The sequence below is a fragment of the Uranotaenia lowii genome, chromosome 2 (genome assembly GCF_029784155.1).
Source record: "Uranotaenia lowii strain MFRU-FL chromosome 2, ASM2978415v1, whole genome shotgun sequence".
In the NCBI taxonomy this organism is placed as follows: domain Eukaryota; kingdom Metazoa; phylum Arthropoda; class Insecta; order Diptera; family Culicidae; genus Uranotaenia; species Uranotaenia lowii.
In genome coordinates, this window is record NC_073692.1 from 292,570,535 (window position 1) to 292,595,695 (window position 25,161).

At 33.4% G+C, this 25,161-nt stretch overlaps 1 protein-coding gene across 4 annotated transcripts in view; it reads left to right on the top strand.

Moving 5' to 3' along the window:
• LOC129748797 (A disintegrin and metalloproteinase with thrombospondin motifs like) overlaps positions 1–25,161 on the top strand; it is a 633,996-nt gene that overhangs the window by 98,688 nt on the left and 510,147 nt on the right. For all 4 annotated transcript variants that reach the window (XM_055743549.1, XM_055743550.1, XM_055743551.1 and 1 more), the window contains exon 2: positions 24,178–24,264. In XM_055743549.1, the coding sequence (XP_055599524.1) occupies positions 24,193–24,264 (72 nt within the window). In that variant the 5' untranslated portion in view covers positions 24,178–24,192. The remainder of the gene's footprint in view (positions 1–24,177; positions 24,265–25,161) is intronic.

Consider the following 25,161-nt stretch of genomic DNA (forward strand, 5'->3'; position numbering starts at 1 on the left):
GTTTTTCAAATCCTTGTTATACCAGACAGGGTGTTTAGAGCTGTAGGACCTTCTTTTAAATTTTGAAGGAACATAACTGTTTATTAGATTAATCATTATGTTATAAAAGGTTTCTACTGTTGTATCAACATTTCCTTCATTCTTCAATACACTTGACCACTCTATATTAATTAGTTCTAGTTTCAATAGTTCGAAGTTTGAATTCTGATAGTCTGGCATTTCCTCGTATTCCCAGTCGCGAGGTTTGGCACAGTTATGGATAAAGAGCGAGTATTCTATCGCTTTGTGAAATGCTTCGTTTTTCCATAGTGGATCAGCCGATTCGTTTACGCAAAAGTCTTCTGTACAGTTAGTAAAAAGTAGATCAAGATAATTATTGTTACTATTTTTAACATGATTTACTTGGTTTAAGCCTAAAATAGAAGCTTTGCCGAAGATTAATTGTAACGTTTCGTTTTCGCCTACGACTGGAAGTAGAATTGCTTCATTGTCATCATCCAAAATAAAGTCAGCGTTGCGTTGATTGAAATCGCCATAAATATGTAATTTTGCTTCCGGTTGTTCAGCTAATGTATTTTCAAGAATTTGGAAGAATAATTCAAAATAATGTGAAGTGGCATATTCAGGTGGAAAGTACACGGAAGCAAAAATGTGCATTTCTTTTGCCAATAATGTTTTTACAAAGATAGAATCAAATTCAGTATATGTTTGCGTTGTAATTTCTTCTGAGGGAAAAATAGAATCCAAAGCTACAAGAACGCCGCCACCTGACTTTTTTTTGGACAATGCTAAATTTCTATCGCTGCGGAACACATTAAACCTCGAACCGAAAACTTCTTCACTGTTAACGCTAGCGTCCCAGCTAGTTTCAGTAAAGAGAACAATTTGAAAAGAGGAGCCTAAAAGTTTCAAGCTTATTTCCTTCATTTTTACCGCGCTTCTCATACGGTTCACATTTTGGCAATAAGCTAGAATTTCGATCGAAGATCTAGTACCTACATTGGCACGCGTCGTTGGGGCAGAAAATTATATTGCCCATACATTACCGGGTAATCAAACGCCGTGGGAGCCGTTGGAGCGCGATGGCAGCATGGGGCAGCAAACGGTGTGACGTACGGGTTGGGAAACGGATAGGCAAACGTCGCTTGTGGGGAGACAGGTGGCACTGAAGGCGTCATGTTTCCGTTATGATTCGTTGGCAAATTTGATGGGACGGCAGGTACAGTAATTCTCGGACGTCTTTTACGGCGCGGTGATACTTCAGGCGAAGAATTCGTTGGCAAATTTGGTGGGACGGTGGGTGCAGTAATTATCGGACGTCTATTACGGCGCGGTGACGGCACGGGGCTTGGTGTTCCTCGAACGTTGTCCTTTGGAGGGTTTAAAGTTTCACCCCTTATAAATTGGATACCTCGTTTGCTTCTGCGTTTACTGGGGCTGGCTGGCGGACGCGAAAAAAGGTTTTTGGCCGCCGCAAGAAGCTCTCGATCAGGCGGTAGTGAATAATTCATGTTGTGGGTAGAACGGCTATTGATGTGGGGGTTCATATTATTGTTGTTAATATTACGCGCCTTGCGTTGCCGTCTTTTTTTTGCTCTATCGGCTTTTAGTTGCTGCTTCTTGCGGCGCAACTGTCGATTGTCGTATTCCGTCCAATCGGCTTTCCATACTTTTATGGTACCCAGAAGGCGCCAACCTGAGACAATTTTTTGACTTATTTGTTGATTCAATTCCTCGGCCAAACACGTTCTTGGTTCAAGCAAAGGGGTGACTGGTTTTGCTGCAACTGCGTCGTGAATCGACCGTAGTTCATCAATCAGGTCCACGTTACTCGATGGGTTTTGGACGGTTGCCCTTAGTGCATTAAGTTCCAAGGCAATGGACTGGAGCGAAGGAGTAAGCTCCTGTTCTAAATTGGAGAAGCAATTTTTGTGCTGCTCCTCCACCATGGACATAAGGCAATTTTGATGGCCTGAGATCATTTCTTCCAGCATTTCGAAGGTTTGCGCCATCTTCTTTTTATGTGCGTCGAAAGTTGACACGTATTGCTCTTTCATAGACGATGAGAGCGTGTCAAATAAATTATCTGCTGACGGAGATGGTCGCATGGCCGCTTTTATCAATGAGGAGAGTTCATTCTTTTGGATACTTATTTGATTCGAGAGTGTATCGATACCTTCAATCAAAGTTTCAATATATGACAATTTTGAAACCTTAGAGCTCAACTTCTCATATGCCGTATTTTGCAATTTGAGCTGCTCCAATATTTGTGTTTGCTGGGTCATCATTTTTGTATGGTCAATCTGCTCGTTCATTGAAAGTTGGCAGTCATGGCACACCGGGAGCATGAACCGCCTAATCGATTCTTCACAATTCCGCTGCACTCCAATACAGGCAGCATGGTACCTTCGGTGGCATGGTCCAGTACACGTCCAAAGGTGGACGCTATCAACGATATTACATGTGGCGATATGGCACGGCATGTTTCTATAACACTTTTTTATAAACTTTTGAAAAAAAAAAAATTATACTGACGAAGGCACTTCGAGCACTAGACGGCTATGACGAAAAAATAAATAATTTTAACTTAAGGAACTGCGCGAAAACACGTCTGTATCACACGGCGGTTCGAATCGGAATCGAATAAATGAAAACAAAACAAGAAAAAACACAAAGACCAAACAAGATCAAAAAGACATGAACATGATAGAATACGATGAAAAAGACTAAAAAAAGTCAAACAAGATGATAAACTTGAAAAAATTTCACATTTCCTAAAAATAAATGAAATAGAACAGAAAATAAAACAAGATGAAAAATAAATATGAAGACAAAACAAGATAAAAAAAATGAAGATTAAACCAAAAAAAAAAAACAAATAAAGTTTATTAAAAAAATTATTAATTTTCAAAGTTGTCAGAATTGACAGAAGAAATAAACATTTTGATAAAAATAACGGAATTTAAAGTTTTTCTTGAATGACAAAATGTGTTGCTGAAATCCAAAAGCATTTGAGAAATCTTCGCAAATTTTCTATTTGTCAATTTTGTCAATTTGTCAATTTTGTCAATTTTGTCAATTTTGTCAATTTTGTCAATTTTGTCAATTTTGTCAATTTTGTCAATTTTGTCAATTTTGTCAATTTTGTCAATTTTGTCAATTTTGTCAATTTTGTCAATTTTGTAAATTTTGTCAATTTTGTCAATTTTGTCAATTTTGTCAATTTTGTCAATTTTGTCGATTTTGTCAATTTTGTGAATTTTGTCAATTTTGTCAATTTTGTCAATTTTGTCAATTTTGTCAATTTTGTCAATTTCGTCAATTTTGTCAATTTTGTCAATTTTGTCAATTTTGTCAATTTTGTCAATTTTGTCAATTTTGTCAATTTTGTCAATTTTGTCAATTTTGTCAATTTTGTCAATTTGGTCAATTTTGTCAATTTTGTCAATTTTGTCAATTTTGTCAATTTTGTCAATTTTGTCAATTTTGTCAATTTTGTCAATTTTTGTCAATTTTGTCATTTTTGTTAATTCGATATTTTTGACAGTTTTTAAATTTATGAAATTTTGACATTTTTGAAATTTTTGAAATTTTTGACATTATTAACATTTTTGACATTATTAACATTTTTGAAATTTTTGACATTTTTGACATTTTTGACATTTTTGACATTTTTGACATTTTTGACATTTTTGACATTTTTGACATTTTTGACATTTTTGACATTTTTGACATTTTTGACGTTTTTGACATTTTTGACATTTTTGACTTTTTTGACATTTTTGACATTTTTGACATTTTTGACATTTTTGACATTTTTGACATTTTTGACATTTTTGACATTTTTGACATTTTTGACATTTTTGACATTTTTGACATTTTTGACATTTTTGACATTTTTGACATTTTTGACATTTTTGACATTTTTGACATTTTTGACATTTTTGACATTTTTGACATTTTTGACATTTTTGACATTTTTGACATTTTTGACATTTTTGACATTTTTGACATTTTTGACATTTTTGACATTTTTGACATTTTTGACATTTTTGACATTTTTGACATTTTTGACATTTTTGACATTTTTGACATTTTTGACATTTTTGACATTTTTGACATTTTTGACATTTTTGACATTTTTGACATTTTTGACATTTTTGACATTTTTGACATTTTTGACATTTTTGACATTTTTGACATTTTTGACATTTTTGACATTTTTGACATTTTTGACATTTTTGACATTTTTGACATTTTTGACATTTTTGACATTTTTGACATTTTTGACATTTTTGACATTTTTGACATTTTTGACATTTTTGACATTTTTGACATTTTTGACATTTTTGACATTTTTGACATTTTTGACATTTTTGACATTTTTGACATTTTTGACATTTTTGACATTTTTGACATTTTTGACATTTTTGACATTTTTGACATTTTTGACATTTCTGACATTTCTGACATTTTTGACATTTTTGTCATTTTTGACATTTTTGACATTTTTTACATTTTTTACATTTTTGACATTTTTGACATTTTTGACATTTTTGACATTTTTGACATTTTTGACATTTTTGACATTTTTGACATTTTTGACATTTTTGACATTTTTGACATTTTTGACATTTTTGACATTTTTGACATTTTTGACATTTTTGACATTTTTGACATTTTTGACATTTTTGACATTTTTGACATTTTTGACATTTTTGACATTTTTGACATTTTTGACATTTTTGACATTTTTGTCATTTTTGACATTTTTGACATTTTTGACATTTTTGACATTTTTGACATTTTTGACATTTTTGACATTTTTGACATTTTTGACATTTTTGACATTTTTGACATTTTTGACATTTTTGACATTTTTGACATTTTTGACATTTTTGACATTTTTGACATTTTTGACATTTTTGACATTTTTGACATTTTTGACATTTTTGACATTTTTGACATTTTTGACATTTTTGACATTTTTGACATTTTTGACATTTTTGACATTTTTGACATTTTTGACATTTTTGACATTTTTGACATTTTTGACATTTTTGACATTTCTGACATTTCTGACATTTTTGACATTTTTGACATTTTTGACATTTTTGACATTTTTGACATTTCTGACATTTTTGACATTTTTGACATTCTTTACATTTTTTATATTTTTTATATTTTTGACATTTTTGACATTTTTGTCTTTTTCTACATTTTTGGCATTTTTTACGTGAAACTATTATAATAAGGGTTAAATCAAGAGTTTATCATTATATTCAGCAAATTATATGCTGGAATGAAAACATTCATGCCACAACACGGTAAGGAACGAATATCAATTTTTGGATCCTACCAAATGTCTCGTTAACATGCAACGAAAAATGTAGAAATTGATTCTCATATTCACCTGCGGCTAAAATAAAGTAAATTGTTTTCCGAAAATTACTATGATTATCAACTTTTACTCCCAGCAGCGACCGTGTGCGTCTAGTCCAGTTAGGTTGGTCAATCTTGAGCTTTATGTCAAAAATTGATTCGAAACAACCCAAAAAAAATCACATCTTGCCATCTTGTCAATTTTCTCAAGTGGACCTCCCACGGAAATCTACTCGTGGCCAGCCAAAAATCATCGATCCCCGGGTAATCGATTAATGGCAATCGGCTTGTTGCCTCGATGAAATACGACCATTAATGTGCTCATACAATTACCATATTTTGGCAATGGTTTTTTTTTCTGCCTCTGCTGTTGCTACTCAGCTCTCAATGGACCGGCGAATTGTCTACGCGGAAATTTTCGTTGTCGACTTATGTTTGCTTTTGATGGCGATGTGGCAGATGGCAGCACACGCACGCATCATCGTCCGCAGTCATACGATCTGGTCACGTATCTTTTTAAAAAGCAATTATGCATAAATAAGAGATACTAGACAGGCACTTTGGGTAGCAGAAGATGGAGTGAAAAAAAGAACTCAAATAAACAAGCAAGCTCTAGTCAAGATCAGTAAATTAGTGATGTTTATGGATGTATTTTTTGGGGAGGGCACTCCATGCTGCACCATTTCTGACCAGGTGGTGACTTATTGAACTTGGTTTCGCGCTAAGGTGGGGCGAAGTGCTGTTTTTCCTCTTGTGACTATCAGCAAATTGATAACACATTCAATGTGTTTGTGAGCTTAGCATCCTAGCAGACGCTTTGGAATTCGTGGAAGCACAAATTTTCAGTGCTAAGCCGTTCACAACTTCCGAGGTTGGAAAGCGAATTATGCAAGGAAATCAATCGTCTCCATTCAAGAGGCGCTCGGTTTGCACGTGTCTTCTCCAGGTCGAGAGTTGAATGACACCTTAAATAGGTGTGTTTTTTGCTCTCTGGATAGGAAGCTGAATTCATTCACGTATACGTCCTGGGAACACGTTTTTGCTGATGTCATGAGCCAGGGAGCTGAACTCCGTTAAGTTTTTTATCTGCCCAATTTTTTGTTTTTGGCTAAAGAGTCAGTGACCATTTGACATAAATTTTTGATATGGCTCGTTAATTTCGTCAACTATTTTATTTGTTTACAGACTTGGTTCTTGGCTTTAAGATATCATCTAGGGCCTGTATTTACTTTTTGACGTCATTTTGTCTTAGGACATAAACTGAAACGTTAAATGATTCAGTAAAGTCAAGCTTTCTCAACATAGAAAAGACAATGAATCCATGAACTTTTTCTCTCGATACTGACAATCTTATGCTGTATTAAACTGAGTTCTGATCCACTAACTATCCACTAGAACTATCTTTTTTTCGTCTCGAATTAGTATTCGAGGACGTCATTTATACTTAAAATGTGCCACAGTGTTTTTGTGTGAATTTTGATGCATTAATTTTCATTTCTATGACGCAATACTCTTAACCTAATCGTTTTTCCTCACGACTCAGGATAATATGTTGAAATAGACAGTAACTTCGAGTGAACCTGTTTCTTACGCAATTTAAAATTTACAAAAGCTTGATCACATATTACATTTGTCCGTTATATTTATCACGTTTGTCTTCGTTCATAGCTTTCTCTTCTGCGTGCCCAATTTTCTGTACTTTCCGCTTTATATAAAGCAATTTTCCTTAGATATCAAAAATTAAACGTTAAGAACGTCTTTATTGACTCAAATATCTCGAGGGTCTGAAAGCTGAAAATGAATACTACTTTTACATGTTCCTTATAGATCCTGTTAAATTTTGCCAACACTAGGTATTTTTCAAAAGCCTTGTTTTACTTCCTCTTAACTCCAACAGTAAAGTATTTAACAGCTTCTTGTTGGTCAATTAAAAAATGTTCAAGGGAATTTTTGGAATTCGCATGAAAACTGTGTATGCAACTCGGACCAAAACGCGTTTTTTTATCACTTATCGTTTCTATCCATTTTGAAAAGCCTCGATGGATAAATTTACGACTCGTGCTGAAAAATCCAATTTTTGTATCTTGTTGCATCAATAACTATTTTAGATGGTAAAACTCGCCGAAAAACATCAATAAAATTCATCAACAAAATTTATTTCATTACGAATGCAATGGTTTTAGTGAATGCGAGATTTTCATCTGTCGAATCAGATCCTCGCAAAAGTCTTAAAATTCGAGTAATCAACCAGAACTGGTTGAAATTTATAATCCATTTTAAAACAAATTCTTTTTTTGATCGCCTTAATCTTTGGACTAAATTTCAAGTTTTTTAAAATGAATGTTGTCAAAGATACAGCGAAAGAAGTGAAGCAACTCCAAATTTCCTTTTTTCGGGTAAAGCTATATCTAATTTTTTTTTCAGTTATGTTTCCAGTTAATTTTGTAGAGTGTTAGTTGGATATAGATTCTCCTTCCTGGGATTTCCAGACCCGAAAATTCATTAATTAGGTATTTCATTTTTTTTAGCAAGAATCATTTAAGTTTGTTGGTTAAGGTACTTAGGTTTTATAGATAAGTATTGTTCGATCTTCTGAAAAAAATCGATTCCGAAGATCGATTCAACTGAAAGGTTCCAAGATCGATCCACCTAAAAGAAACGAAGCAAAAAGATCCATTTCTGCCAGTTCGATCTTTCAAACTTTTGTGATGAATACTGCCTGTGGGCTGCATTTTACTGAAATTAATAGTGAAAACCGAAAAATGCAGTAAAATGCAGCCCACAGGCAGTATTCATCACAAAAGTTTGAAAGATCGAACTGGCAGAAATGGATCTTTTTGCTTCGATTCTTTTAGGTGGATCGATCTTGGAACCTTTCAGTTGAATCGATCTTCGGAATCGATTTTTTTCAGAAGATCGAGTATTTAAAATTTTATTACTTTTGTTGAGAAATATATTACACTAGCTGACCCGGTGTGCTTTGCTACACCTTCTAAAAACCAAAAAATCATGTGAAAATAGTTTCATTATAAGTTTTTTTTTCGATATTTTCAATGAGAGCTTTAACACCAAATCATTATTGGAATACATAAGAGATTAAATTCTCTGAAATGTTTTTTTTTAACTTGTTCTGAAATTGTTTTTCAATATTGGTTTCAAATTTGATTCCCTTCTCTTATCCCCCACTGGAAGGTGAAATCGATTTTTATAACCATAGAATCCTTTAAAGTACTCTTATACTCTCTAAAGTAAAATTTGGTTAAATTTATTTGATGAGCTCTTGAATTTATCAAAATAAACTTATGAACCATAACTACCATTTTAAGACACGAACGACATGATAGTGTTAAAGTGTCTCTAACCAAGCAAAAAAAAAAAAATAACTACAATTTCGTGTCCGGTTAGGGAATCCAAATCGTTTCGTGTATTTAAATACTCTTTCCAATTTTTTATCATCTGCCAGGCACTCGAGTTATTAAAAAAAAATGTATGGAAGCTCAGCTTCCTCATTCATCGAATCAGTGAAATGGAGAAAAAGCCATAAATAATCATTTAAAAAAAAAATCTACTCAAATACCCTCTGCTATTTTATTTTTCAATAATAATAATTCAATAATAAGTTCTCTAGTGATCCAAAAATATTAAATGAAAACCTCCTACCTCCTTCCCTTTTCCAGTTGGAGAGAGAGAGATTTCGAAACATAAAAAAATAACATTTCTTGTACTCGAATATACTTCCATGATAAGTTTAGTTTTTTTTGTTCAATTATTTCTCGAGTAAAAGGGACACCCCCTCCTCCCTTTTTATCCCCCCCCCCCCTTTGGAAGGATAGACGGTTCTCAAAATTTCGTAGAAACTTGACTCGTTGCATTATACTTCCCATGTGCATGATTTGTCCTCGAAAAATGCATGAAATTGTATGGATGACCCTTTGTATCTCCCCAATCGAAGAGGGTGAAGTCCCAAATAATCATAGAAACATTTCTGGTATCCAAATAACCACTCATGTGAAATTTGGATCCATTTGCTTGATTAGTTCTTGACCTTTGTAAAAAATTGTATGGGATAACCCCCCCCCCCCCCCTTATCTATCTCCTCACTAGAAAGAGAGAGGAGCCTCAAACCATCATTAAAATATTTTTACTTCCCATATACCCTCGCATGCCAAATTTGGCTACGATTGCTTGATCAGTTCTCAAATTGTGCAAAAAATTGTATGGGAGCCCTCCTCCCCGCTTTCTATTACATCATTGGAGGGAGGGAGGGGTACAAAACCATTTAAGGAACATTTTTCGTAACCAAATACACTCCCATAGCAAATTTGGTTCCAAACTTTTGAGTTGAAATTATAAGCGCGTTAAATAGGAGTAACTTTTAATGTGGAAATTCGACTGATTAAAAACAATACAACCATTTTAATTTAAGCTTATTCTGAAAAGACAACGGATTTTTATATACGCAGGTTAAGGCAAAAAGGTAACGTGTTCACTGTTCACCTATAATCTGTAAGGCTCAACTTCAATTTTTAAAGCATCCAAAATTTTCAAGGATAATTTTCATTGATAGTGCTCTATTAAAATATTTTTATTTGTTTCGATTACAGTCGTTTTAACATCTTTATGTCATTCGCGCAGTGGTCGACACTAAAACGCTAATCCGCTAATCGCTAGTTGGCCCGATTACTTTTTGTTAGCGGTTTAATTTACCGCTAAATTTTGATTGAGCTAGCGAATTAAAAAGTTCCGCTATTTTTTGGTTCCGCTAAATGAAGAATGCTAACTTCCATTTACTTGTTTCAAATTCACAAATTATTACTGATTGAAGTAGACTTTTTGTCATTTGACAAGTAATGGAGACATCGGGCATCATTCTTACACCAGTATGCGCTCCAAGTGAAAATGGTCACATCGAATAGTCTCAGGGCAGAAATGCCTCATACAGATTAACTTTTTTTTCGCTTTAAGTACTTCTTTTCTCAACATTCTCAGACAAACAATTCAATAAATATTGTTAAACAGTTTTAAACTATTTTAAACATCATATATATAATTCAAAGCTAGAAGGTCAATTTTTAGATACTGTTTATTGCTTGCAAAAGTACAGTAAACGGCCTACTTGATCAATATTTTACATGACTTTAGCATGGTCGTCCACATGCGGTGATTAGTTGAAATGTGCTTTTTAGGTTTATCGATGGATTTTCAAAAGCTTTTCCAGATTTCTAAGTTTGTTTAGATCTCACATTACTATCTCACACGGCAAGTCTCGAATAATAAATGCTCGAAAAATTCGCTTTTTACAACTTGTTTTAAGTGGATGAGATATGTACTTTTCACAAAGCTGTTTATACAAGTATTTCAAATCAGGTAAAATAAAAATAAGGCAGTATCACCATATTTGCATATTGATTTCATTTAGTTTTTTAGATACACGTTTGGTAATGCTCCTATCATGAGAATTTTGCATTACTATTTTAAACATTTGAAAAAAATGTGAAACCTGGTTAAAGATTTTTCAACCGACTGGGCACAATAAACAATTTGCACTATGTTTGTATAGTATTTGAGCAAACGAATTGAGATGCAACCATAATCCATGCTGTTGCCATCCTGTTTACGTTATTGTTTATCAACAGTTAACGATAAGCGATTAACGCTGTAAGCTTGAAGCGATAACTTTTTCCGCTAATTTAGCGGTTTTAATTAGTGATCGCTAAATTTGAATGAGTTAGCGATTTAATTAGCGCCGCTAATTTTTCAATTAGCGATGCCGAACACAGCATTCGCGACTTCTATCAACGATGCAGTTGGCGGACAGTCTTCTTAAAACTTATCCGGTACAACTATGATCGGTGTTTACTCTTGTGCTAGAACTCTTAGACATCGGCTCGGGAAGTAACTGACTAGCCAACTGAGCTATATCACAAGCCACAATTTTAGGAATATAATAATTCTAATGAAGTTATAAAATGAACGTTTAAATTTACTTTTTATTGTGGTCTCATCTCAAGGCTCAACAGCCTTCTACCAAGTTTCGACTTTGAAACTTGAAAGTTTCAATAAGAACTTAAATCTAGAGCAGAATTAAATGCTATTTAGAGAAGCAATTTTAATGTTTAGTTCAAAGCTGAGTTACCTTTCAAGTGGCCGTTCTATGAATTTTTCGATTACTTGAGCATTTGATAAAAATTCTCGTTTTCCTCAAGAATATAGGTGGAGTTAAAAACGCTATATGTATATCAAGCCAGTCTCGAGCATATTGACTTGGAAGCTCAAACCATGAAAAGCAAGCTTATTTCATTTAGAAATGGGATAGTTGCGAATGCGTGTAGGTATCTCAAAAACCATTCGTTTGATCGAGATACTTTCTATACTCCCGTCCCGGAAGCTGCTTGTAGTCGGCTTTGACGTAGGTTTTGTCGTCCAGTACCACGCAGTCAAACTTCGTCAGCATCGTCGTGAACAGCCTCCGGGATCGCACTTTGGCCTTTGTATTTTGTTTATCATCGCGATTTGGAGTCACTACCTTCTTGTAAGTCGATAGTCCGGCTCGTTTTTTTGGCTCAATGCACGGTTGTAGACGATACACCCAGCTTATTTGCGGCATCTCGGAGAGAGAGGTTAGGGTTTCGCTTGAAACTACCGGCAACTCTCTTTGTCGTCTCAGCGGCTTCCGGTTTTCGATTTCCCCCCAATCCAGACTTCCTGGCTGTCGACAAACGTTCCCCAAACACTTTAATTACATTTTTAACGGTTGATTTGGCAACTTTTAGCGATTTGCCAGCTTTGCGTGCGAGTAGCTCGGATTTTCGCGATGCGCGAGCAAAATTTTGGTACGCTGCTCTTCTTCCTTGGACGTCATTTTGACATCTTTAGAGTAAATTCCAAAATCAAAAAAGGAGCAACATTCTACACACACACACACACCTTCAAAATGAGGGGTGTTCAGGTTTTTTAAATGCAAAATTAAAAGAAATACGTCAAGTTGATATTGACCAAAATTTTGACCGTATCACCCTTTAAATAACTTTTTTTAAAGAAACAAATTGAAATTACAAATAAACAACCTAACCTAATATTTATTGATGCAACTAAAATATTTTCTCTAAGAAACCGTGTTGATTCGTGTCGAAGACAAACAACCGAGTTAAATAAAGCCGTGTTTGGAATATGGAGGAAAAACAACCCGTATTAAAAAGATCTGAGAGTACAATAGTTTGTTGTGATTTCTTCCCCAATAAATTTTGGTTTAAGGCACGCACAGTGCCACAGGGCAGGACCTATGAAAGCTTGGCCAAACCCCCTTTTTGTAAATTTCGAAAATTCATCCTAAATTTTTGGTTTTCAGAAACTGGACATTACTTCGATCACAAATCTGTCAAACAAATCATAAAATTCGTTGTTTCATACAATTTTCTACGTAGGTGAAGTTGGGGTTTGATATAGTAGCATTTTATTGCAAAAACAAAAAAAAATTTCAATACTCCACTTAAATTTTATTTCTTCTAGAAAAAAAAAATTAGCATAGATGTGTTCAGAATAATGTGAAATTTATTTATTTATTCAAGGATGAAGAATTGAAAAAAAAACGTATTTTTAACGAGCATAAACGTATAACGTTAAAAAATTACAAATTTTTATCATATTCAGACATCTGGAAAACATGTTTCCCTACGTTACCCCACTCTCATTCCTACTCAAACATTTAAATGGAAGTCTCAGCTATCCATCAAAATAAAAACTAGTTGCCACTTTTTGCCAATTCAAAAGTTATTCACGTTATTATTGGGCAATTTTCGTACTTTTGTGCTTTTAATAATGGTTTTTGCTAGAAAAACTTTAACTCCATCGAGTATGAAATTCAGCTTATTAAAATTTTTTTCAAAACTTATTCAAATGGAAAAAATCTAGATCTTTTAGTTTTACTCAAAAATAAATTAAAAGTGATTTACACACTGAATGTTTGTGGAAATAAAAAAATCAATACAAGTATGTTTTATTGCGCTCATATTAAGCAACAGCCTACTTGATCCATTACGTACTTATATCAGGTACCAATATTAGTTTATGGCTTATTTATCTGAACTTATTTGTTCTGTAAATGAGCTCTGACCTCGTGCACATGATTTTTTATTGGTTTGAAAAAAGTTTGGCTGATTTTTTCAGAAGTTTTTTTTTCGAGGTTTGGTTCAAAATGTTCCGAAAATGAGACTTAATGCTCAACTTTAGTTCGGTTTGATTGCTGAATCCATTTATTCCATTTTATATTTAATTTGTATGGATGTATTCGTTTCAAAGATGGAATGAGTTTTAAGCCATCATAATAAACGATTTGTCATACCTCGAAATCATCAGAGGTCAAATTTGGGTCAATTGGCTTGATTTGTTCTTGTCAAGTTCCTACCGATTGTTAAATCTTTCGTGGTTGTTTGATTGGTTTTAAGAAATGTAGAAAATTTTAATAAATAATAATAATAATAATAATAGAAAATTTGTACCATTTCTATGAAATCTCCTTCTTCCAGTAAAGAGATGGGTCTCAAACTAGCGTTGAAATAACGTGCATTTCTCTCTTGACAAATTTGGATCCATCTGCATTATTAATTCGAGAGTTGTGCAGATATTCAGGTAACATTTGTATTGGAGACCCCTATTCTTGTGAGGGGAGAGATTTCAAAACATCATTTAACTTTTTAACGGTCCTAAAAAACAGTGAAAATTTTCACGCCGATCGACTGAGTAGCTTCCAAGTTAATAAGGATATCAGCCATACAAAGTTATCTAGATCAGATTTCACAACATCAAGATGAAAAAAAGTTATATCAAATTAAAGATTTTGATCAGTTGAACCACTTTTCAGAAGATTTCAAAGCAGTAAGATTTGATTTGAAAAAGTTATAAATTTTTGACCGTAGATTGTTCAGGTCTGCCTCACTGTGGCACGCAAGCAGAGTAAAAACTTCTTATTCTTACGAGTGATTCCATAAGAATCGGAATGCAATCCATATGACTATAAAGTAGCATCTCACTTTCACGTACGAAAAGTTGTATAGCAAACTCATAAGCGAGCCTATCGCGATTAATCACTGACCGCTTTTTCTACGAGCGTCACTTTTAGGAACTCGGAAACGACCAAGATTTTTTAACGGGGGGCCACTTGTGAGTATTTCGGTCAACAATTTGAAACCTTGGATCTGAAATAAATCTCTGTTCTTAAACCAACACTTATTTTTCCTATACTCTGGACCATTAAGCAAAGTTATAGAAAATTTAGAGTTGTAAATACGTTACAGGAAGGCTAAATTATGGAAAAACTAATCAACCATATCTAAAAGCTAGTTTATTCTGAACCTAGATGAACCTAGATGTTTCCCAGTTCCCTAATTACAACATGGATTCTTCCAGGCTTCTACACAACATGTCATTGTATCATTGAGTAAGGGGCTTTACTACCGTTACATTATCAATGTGAACGGGAAAATTGTGCCAAGCCTTTTTTAAACTTTAAAACCTCAAGAAAGGTGAGAAATTGAGTTACATCTATTCAGAGTGATATGAAGCTTTGAAGCTAAATTGGCTGAGGAATGACATTTCCATTTCTCGTTCACAATATCGATTTTTTTTGTACATTTATATACCGTCCCAAAAAAAGTAAGCCGTCTTCTTGCAGGTTTCAACGAACTGTCTACACATGGGGTCAAGGTTCTTCCTCCATTTCAAACCCGCTCAATTGGGACTCAAAACTGACCGGATGGAACGCTCCTTAGTTGGCTGATTTACGTTCAGGTCGGTCCGATCGCTGATATGGGCAAGCCCAAAATACCCAACGAAATGCATGACGCTCCTTTTAAATTTGAAGCAAAAACAAAAACCATTCGCCGGTACCTCCTACCTTCTAGCAATAATAAATACAAATGAAAAAATAACATTAGAAGGGCAGTTTTGCTAACGGGGGACGTGCAAGTTTTCGAGTGAGCAATGAAACTGAATCACACAAGTGTACAGTTACTCACTGCATTCACTACTTGCTCAGGAAGTGACCAAAGAAGGAAATAAAAACAGTTTCGTGGTGCCGATTTTTTGCCCCAGTTTTATAAATTAACTCGGTAATTTGATTTTTCGTGTACCAAGAGTCTGCTTATGATTTTGAAGTCTGAAGTGAGTTTTTTAACCAAGTTACTTTTAAACATCCAATCGAATAACTCTCACATCCAAAGATTGCCCTCTAAACGGTGACTGGGAGACCGGTATTCGCTTCGATAGTAAAAGTACTATCGATTGATCTGCTGTGCAAGTTGCTTGTTTTAAACTTACTACAGACCTTCTTATTGTATACTATAATATGTAGTAGTAAGAGTTGCTGTTGTTGTTTTGGGTCGTTGATCGAAGACCTAATGGCCCACTCCCCTTTTCGTGAACTCTCGCTCGGCATAACTGTAATGCACACCTTAGATCTGTGATCAAAGGGGATCGGCTAAGGCAAGCGATCGTGTTGTAGTTCATTACTCTGTTTTGATTTTTTTCTTCATCACAATGTCTGCCAGAATTAGGGAATAAAGTGGAAAAGTTGAAAAACTATAATATTTAAAAAAAAAACTGATTTTTTTTTCAATTGTGGCGCTAAGAATGCCAAAATCTTGAAAAAAGATTCTAGATACTAATTGAAATCTTTGACCATGTTAACCTGCACCCCACTATCCCCTAGACAGACTAGGACAGTTCAAGGCACGGCCGTTCAGCAACAATCCACCCGGCAAGTTCCTTGCTGAAATTATTGGCATTGCTCGGGTGAATGTGTTGAATGTTTTCCGGGGCAAGCCTTTCGGTAGGTTGACGGAGCCACCCAGTTACAAAACCGCTCGAATCAGCAAATGGTGGATCTTAATCACATATATCTTAAATGAAATAATGAATACATTTTTCGATAGAAATGAAGAAATAGGAATAATAATCATAATTTTACATTTACTATTGCCCTATTTTGCTTTTGATGTTAATATGACACTATTGGAAGTTCGGCGGCTGATACCTTAAATCTGGAACATCCAAACAAAAAAAAAATTCTTGTTCGACCCTCAATGAAATAATGAAATATCTAATTTTACGATATTAACACGACTTTTTTTTTAACTTTTTGGGCTGATGATCTAAAAACAATTCAAATAAATGTATCATGTATTGTTTTTTTTAAGATCATTTCCACACAAATTTAGAAAAGTGGTGTAAAAAACCGTACTTTTCAATCAATTTTCCGTCAAAATTGTCGATTCAGTCGCAGCAGATAATTTGAAAAAAAAAACTATTGCAAAGTTTACGTAATTTTGCGTAATTCTTTTTTCACTGAATTTTTAAAATATGGTCGCAAGATTTCTGCTATAGATTTATATTCACGAGAAAGGAAATTTGATAAAAGTTCTTGTGTGCTATGAATAGATTCTAACTTTACATTTCTTGGCCACTAAGTTTGTTTTGAGTATTTCGTAGCTGATCTACAATATTTTTTTTCAAGCATGTTTTTTAAGAATTTTTTTCTTAGACGTTGACTAACAAAAACTAATGTGTTGTTTAAAAACATATTGAGTTACGTTACGAGATTTCCAAAACTATAAATTTTGTACAAATCGGTTAAGAAACAAGAGATATATAGCGGAATTAGTCAGGAGTGTCAAATTGACACTTCAGGAACTTAAACGGGTGTACATTTTTTGCACGGATGAAGGTTAAATTATTGTGATTTGCAACACTCATGTAAACATTGAGCAATGCAAAAGAGGGAGCTTTTTCTCTGTCTCACAGGGGATTCTCACTTATCCAGGTTCTTTTTTATAAAGGAACAGGTAGATAAATTAATTTATTACAAAATTTGGGAATCGGCCCGGTTTCTCGGATTTCGTTGAAAAAAGCCCAGATTTTGCCGGGATTTATTCAATTTATATGTCTAATCAAACAAAAAAAAAACAAATTGTGTTGTGTTGTTATTTGGCAACCTTAACATAGATGCATATCTACATGTGATTCGAAAATGCAAAATAGCCATATAATATTCAAATCAATTCAATAAATCCAATAAATTGCATAGAGATGATGCTCCTTCTCAATGTTTTTCTAAGCAAATATCACAACCAGTGATTTTAAATTTTTTTCACCCACCGCCCAATTTTGCTTAGTATTTGAGCACAACGCCCTTCATGAGCAAATTTAGTACGGTACACAGAATTCAAATACACTGCAGATTTTGCGATTAGAAAACCTTTTGCCTGTACTGCAAATAATGTGATTTTCTCCCAACTGAGCTTATTTCTAAACAAAATCTTTTAATAAAGTTTGCCAGATTGCCCGGTTTTATCCGGGTTTGCCAGGATATTTAATTCAAAATTTGGGAAAAGTCCAATCCAGCCCGGAAACCCAGATTTCGTAAAAACAGCCCGGATTTTGCCAAGATTTATTCACTATATTTGCCAAATCAAACAGAGAAAAAACAGTTGTGTCTAACTTTTTTTTTAATTTATGCGTCGAAATCGAAATTTTATGAGAAATTTGCAAAAAAACAATCTCGAAAGATGTTTTGGAAGCCTTAAATACGAATTTGAATGAAGTGATAAGTTTTGTTGAAAAAAAATATTTCAAGTTTTTTTCCTTGATTTTTGTTGAGTAATTCCGGGGTTTTAAAGAAATTAGCCCGGATATTGCCTGGATTTTTAGTCGAAAATTTCGAAAACAAATGCCCGGATTTATCTTGCCCGTATAGGTGCTAAAAAAAATTCTAGCTACCTTACTTAAAATCCATTAAGTGTTAAGGCATTTGTTCAATGATAGTTCAAGAAAAAAATCCGGAACAGTTTTCAAAATTTTTAAAAATATGCATTTTGAAAAAAATACACTTATAATCCTGATAAAAAAAATAAAAAACACCCATTAATCTAGTTAAAACCGGGGAAAAATACCTCGTTTTTAAAAACTAATTTTATTAGCATTTAATAGCTGGTTAAGCAAAGCTTATCATATTTCCTTAAAAACCCAGATTTATTCATTTACATACAAAATCAAACAACGAGCTGAATTGATTTATTTTTATTGAAATAAACATTAACGATTTTTCGGAGCGATAAAATACGACTAAAAATCTGTTGATAAAGCTTAGTTCTTTTAGAAATGGGACACTTTCATTTGCTAATAGCTCGTTAACTAGTTATTGGATATTAAAAATTTTGACAGCATTTTGTTGCCTGTAAAAAGTACTATTCGACCTATTTTTTTCAAAATTTAAAATTTACTCGTTTTTGAGATATGTACGATGCAAGAGAAAAAGAAAAAAATAATTTTGCACAGTTTCCTTTAAAATTCGTCATTATCAAATTGATAGCTGACAAAACCGTTGATTATTCAAAGAATTACTGAGTTTTTGTGGTGGATAAGTATGCAAACACTGTCAATAATGTCCACAAAGTTCAAATCAAGTATTGGAGTGAAGCACATGATCGGCAACAACGGTTAAGGGTCATCAAGGAAGTCAAGTCTCATACCAGCCTTTTTAATTTTCAATAAACGAAAAACTAAGGGTAGATCGCTGAAATGTCCAAAACAATTTTCTCCGATAAGCTGAAAGTGTTGCCTAGTGATGACTCATTGAAACCTAACCTCAAACAACCATTTTTTGATAGTTCCAAAGCTCTTAAGCTGTTAAACCGGTACAAAAAAAAAACGTTAAAAAATGTGATCAAAAATAATCAAATTTGTTCATTTCGAAACAACTGTATATTCACTGAAATGCTTCCAGTTTCTTTTAAAAGAGAAGTATTGGACCGAAAAGTATCAGAAATTGAAGAAGGAAGGTGAAGCCACCTAAAATATAGATTTTACGAAGTATAAGTTGAAGAAACTGATCAATACCATGACTGAGAAAAGTGTGCGCCGGCCAATGGGAGATACCAAAAATAAAGTAGAAATTTCCTTAACAAAAAACAGTAAATATTTTTTTTCAAATTTTTTCATGAAAGATCATAACATTACCTTCATTTTCTTCATAGAAACTATTTCGTTCAAACGAATAGTTTTTGAGATACAGGCATTCGTAACTGTCCCATTTCTAAAAGAACTAAGCTTTATGATTCGATGCGCAAAAATGAATGATGAAAATTATTTTCTTCTTGATTTTTGTTGAAAAGATTTATGAAGAGATTAATAAGAGGTTGTTGAAAAGTACTGGGCTTGGGTCTTTTTTGCCGGATATGGGCCTGATTTTGGATTGATTTTTTTTCTTTGATTCGAATGACTGAGTTTTGATCGTTTTCTAAACAAAATAGCCAGGATATACCCGGTGGAATTTTGTTTGCAAAATGTTAGTAACAAGGCAGTCAGGCATCTCATGAACTTTTTAATACTTTTAGCAAAATGACTTTCTATTATAGAGGTTCAAGGATGAGAAAATCATGGAATCCGATGATTTCTTTTACTTATAGAGGTTTTTCTTTTCCAGATTTGACTATATTATCTTCTGAATAAGTAGAATGTTAAAAATGTTCAGAAGGTTTCTAAATTTTGATGTTACTAGAGTCGTTAAAAATTCAATAAAAAATCAACTTTATGACATGAAATTTATACTTAAAATCTGAAATTGGATGCTTGATTGTTTAAAATAACTAACCCTATCGGTTAGAAGTTCAAGCAGAGTTTTCTGGTTTGTTTCATTATTTATATTTCAGTGGCTTGAAGCCAAAAGAGGTTAAAGTGCATAAAAACTTTTTTCGGGAAACACGGAAAGTTTTCGCCCTGTGCAGTTTCCATATGTTTTTCAAAAAGTTTATGTTTTTGTCCAAACAAAGAAGAATGGGGAAGAATGGGGATGCTTGATCTTTTTTTCTTATTTTCATCATATCTTTTTGGAAACATTTTGCAGATCAACGTCTTTTGCATTTTCTGAACCCGTAGATGAGATAGAAGCATATTTGTAGGACCAAAAAATTGTGATATTTCAAAAGTTTGTAGAAGGTTTGACCTTTTATTATACGAGGCTTGATCCTTTTATCAGGGTTCCCTAGGTTTTAGAAAACATCAAGCAAAATCTAAAGATCAAAGTTTCATTTTGGCCATTTTTGTTTTCATTTCACAGTTTATAAGTGTTAGACAAAAAGAATTCTAATTCTGCATACTTGAAGGCGCATTCTTCAAATTTTCAGATAAAAGGACTCAATCCTTTTTATCATGAAAATCATTAGATAAATATGAGTCATCCGATGAATACTTTTTTTCAATAATTTCATGCTAAGCAATGATTAACATCCATTCAGAAGAAAGATATGTATATCTTTTTGGACTCGAGAGATCAAGTGAACTTACAACATACATTTTGGAAAACTTTAAAAAATGAGAGTTCACTATTGCTTTGAAAATATGACAATAAGAAGTTCATATTTTACTCTAACAATTGTTTTATTGGTAGAAATATTTTTTTAGACATTTTTTTTTTAAATTTTTTGAGATAACTTTTTTTTTGTTTTGTTCAATTTTGCAAATTTTTCTTTAGCATTTGATCTATGTAAGACATTCCAGATTCGAGATAAGCTGAGGAATCAAGTATCCTCAGGGATCAAGTACCCTCATTCAACCCCGAAAACTCTAAAAATTGTACCAAAATTAATTATAAATATGATGCATATCTTGGCATTATATACTCAAATTTACCCATATTGTCACTTACACCAGTTTGTCTCTGAGTGTCTTCTTTAAATTTCAAACTAACTCAGCTAATTCCATCAATCGGTTTGAAAAGGAAATACAAACTAAATTCACAAATTTGGGGTCTAATTTTAGATTTATTAACAATATCGAAAATTTTTATTCAACACTGATCAAAATCACATTTAGATTTCAGTTCAGTATGATTAAATTTAATGTTCCTTGTACTTGATTATGACCATGCGCCATTTTCATAAATATAAAATTGAAATTTTTGAAATTTTCATATGATTTATCCATGCTTAAAATTCGAATGTTGAATTTCATTTCACCATTATGACTATGAATTTAAATCTTACATTCAAAATTATTAGCTTAGTTCCATGAGCTGTTCAAGTTAAAGATAGTATTATGTTCCATGATATCAAAATTTATACAGATGATGGATATTGAGGTTAATATTGCAATGCAGAATTCTCATTACATAATTTTTTGATTCAAATTTAATTTTTGTGAAACTTTTAACGGGACCACTAGAAAAACGAATTTTCCCTCGGGTAAAAATTTTCCACTGACGTCTGTCTTGTAGCCAACGGACACTTAATCGGATCAGGTGGCAATCCGATGTCTGGCTGACATGTTTTAGTGGATTTTCCTGTTTGTTTATCTTTCACAGAAGTGCAGGGAATCTGTAAAAATTAACGATTTGCGTTTTTGCGCATAACATAGTATCAAAAATTTCAAATTTAAAAAACTCATAATTACAACGATATAAATATATTTTAATGTTTGACAAAGAAGTTAGGTTTAAATGATTTGGATTTTTTTAACTAGTTTCCCTCACTTGGGCTGCTTAGAAAAAAAATTGTTTGAAAAAATTGGATCCACGGTCTACATATACTTTTAGCAAAGACAAACAGACATAAATAAATAAATAAATATTATGATGCCGAAAAAAGTGCAAACAAAAATTTTGCTGTTTGTACTAAGCCGTGCATTTTAATTTTTATTTTTTCTTATGAAATTTGGCCAATTAAAATAAATCAATCCGAAGATAAGATAGTTTACTTAATTTTTTTCATAAGACTAAGTGCGAAAGCAGTCTTTTCAACAGTTTGATTTCTTTCCTCAGTTAGGTTTTCCGTTTGGTGCTCTAATTTTGAATGAAATTTTCATTAACGGCAGCAGCAAATCGAAAAATAAACTTAATTCCCGAAAACGTTAAAGTTGAAGTTTCTGAAAATAAGCACATTGGTCTCTTAATTCGTGATTTTATAGTGAGTTTATGTAAATGCATCATTTTTTTTACAAAAGCATTTAATAAGAATAATTTAAGTACAAATCCGTGGATTCAATTTTTTTTATCAACAACATCCGCCATTTTCTCAAAACAAAAAAGAGTATCAACGGTTCAACGGTCTAAACCTCAACACCTTGTAATGTATTGTCACTAAGCGAGCTTTTTCAAACTATTTACCTCAAAATGTTTACTTGCTTTTATTCGATTCTGGTAAACCAACTGACCGAATGCTATTTCCAAAACAATATCTGTTGATTTATGTAATTTGCCGTTTCCCCAATAAATTATAAAAATCAAGGGATTTAAAAATTAATATTGTTATTTTAAGACATACCGTTAAAAAAACTGTTATTTCATCAAAACTTCTCGATCAATTGTCTTTATTATTTAAATTTCAGCACACTTTTGTACATGAACGAATAGTTACATTTTTGGCGGGAGATTCCTACTGATTTACTTATCATCCGTCCCAAAATCAGTTGGTTGAAGCCACCAGCCAGATTTTCCTATGCACTTTATTTCCACTCTCGAAAGCTGCTTCTGTTCAATTTATTACGAGAAGGAGATTCCAAAAGGTGAGCTTGTGTTTTCCTCTCATAAGAGCACTGTAGAGCGTTTCAACTCTTCATATGATTCCTGGATGAAATATTTAAAAAATGGTGTAATTTCTCCGAGAGAAATAGAATATAAATGTACTCACACTTTTGTGACCAGGAAATTCTGCAGAAACTACAGCTCTATACAACATTCTTCAACTTATTCACATGCATTTTATAAGAAAAAGTGTCTGGTTGTCAGGGAAAAATAAACAAATACAAACGGCCACCATGAAGAAAAGTGAAATTTTTTTTCAAGATGGAGTTGCGCAATCTGGTGGCGATATTGTCTAGCTCTCTGGTTTAAGGTCATGGTTTCTCGGAGAACGGAATGGGAGTGTCCTGTCTGTTTGTCTGTGCTTTTAGTTTTACCAAATTTATCAGCTCTTTTGCTTTCCTACAAAATTTTATTCGTCAAAATTTAATAGAAATGTCTTTTTACATCAATTTTTATTTGATCTAGAATCATATGATAGGTTTTACATCATCAAACAGGAACAAAAAGTTACATTTTTCAATAGCAAGTAGCTTTTCCCGAATGAACACTCAGGGTCATTAATAAAATTGAAAAAAATTCTAGCTTTTATCTTGTTTTGAGTTATAAAAAAAACCCAAACGACTGATTTGAATGGATCTTTGAACATTTTTTTTGCATTGCCCTCTGTATCAAAATTGAATTAAAAAAAAACGATCGTGTGCTATCCACATTTGGAATGGAAATAATTTGATTTTTCTCTTCTCTTCCTACAATTTTAATAGTTCAAGGCTGTGTGACACAAAAACCATTAGCAGGCTCGGTTCCCTAGAAGAAACAAAAATGATGTTGATTTTTTAGTACAAAATATTCAATTTTCCCATACAAACCTAAAAGTTCAAATTTACTCATGTAAACATTACTTAAAAATTCTGCAAAAAAACATGCATGAGTTTTGGACCAAAACGAAGCTTTTAAGATCCTAGGGTTTGATAAATTCAAAAATTACCCCAAATCGACTTAGTCTAATAATGTATACCATTAGCTAAACGGGAATCTTTATTCAAAATACCACTACGGAAATCTCAGTACTGCAAAGTTATGCCTAGGTTTTATGTTGATGAATTCATATGGATAAGTCAATTCATATTTATGGACTTTTTTATAATTGAAATTACCAACATTGTTTAATTTTTACTACTTTTTGGTAGGCAAATGAAATAACAATATTTTTTTTCCTTTATTTTCAGCCCCACCCGGCCAAGATGACGCTTCTTGGCGTATACCTGGCGGCATCATGGACAATACTTTTCGGTTACAGCGTCGCCATGCCAGATGTAAGTAATGCACAGTAAACCTTACGTTTATATTTTCTAAATATCAATTCTTAAGATAAAAACTCCATTCTTCAAACAACCACCAATTGAAAGTCCATTCAAGCGGGTTTGTCGATTTCTATTAAGCCTCTCAGAATTCACACCAGCTAAGCTACGGCCCGGCTAAGTCATGCAACCGAGATATTCCATCAAAAGTATGTTCTCGCGATTGTTTCAACCTTAAGCTCGGTCGATTGGCGGCGGCATTGCGCACATGCACTAAATAGAAATGAAACCCTCCCTCATCAAGTGGGGGTGGATGATTGCATCAAACACAACATGCTTGCCGGCTGTCCATTCGGCCGCTATAATTTAGAGAGGGTTTAAGCAAACAAAACCTGAGACCTTTGTGGCAACCGCATCAGCGACTTAGTAGGAGGTAGAAGGTACCCACAATTACTGTCTGTTCTGATTCTAACTGAGCTCGGTGAGATTTTTTTTCTGAACACGGGGATGACTCAACATCGATAAGCTTTGGCAAATAAACTAATCGCTTTGCTCCAGTACCTAGTTGTAGTGTTGAGGCTGAAATTTATGAGTCGAAAGAATCATCGTGAGAACTTTTTCCCACTAGTTTATCGCGTCTTTGTTCACAGCTCACATTTTAATGGTCGATCGATAATGGCATTAGCCGGTCTGATCGGTCGGACGATGCACTCTACTTAAAATCGGTTGAGAGAAAAAAAAACAGCATGGCAGAATGCATTTCATTCTTGGGCGTTAGCTACTTAACGATTGGAGTTAGAAAACGTGGCAAACTGTGCAACTCACACAGTTCGGCTTAACCTTTTGGATTTATTTTTTCTTCACACATTTCTTTCTTTTAAATCTGTTTCATTTACAGTCTGGGTTCTCGGC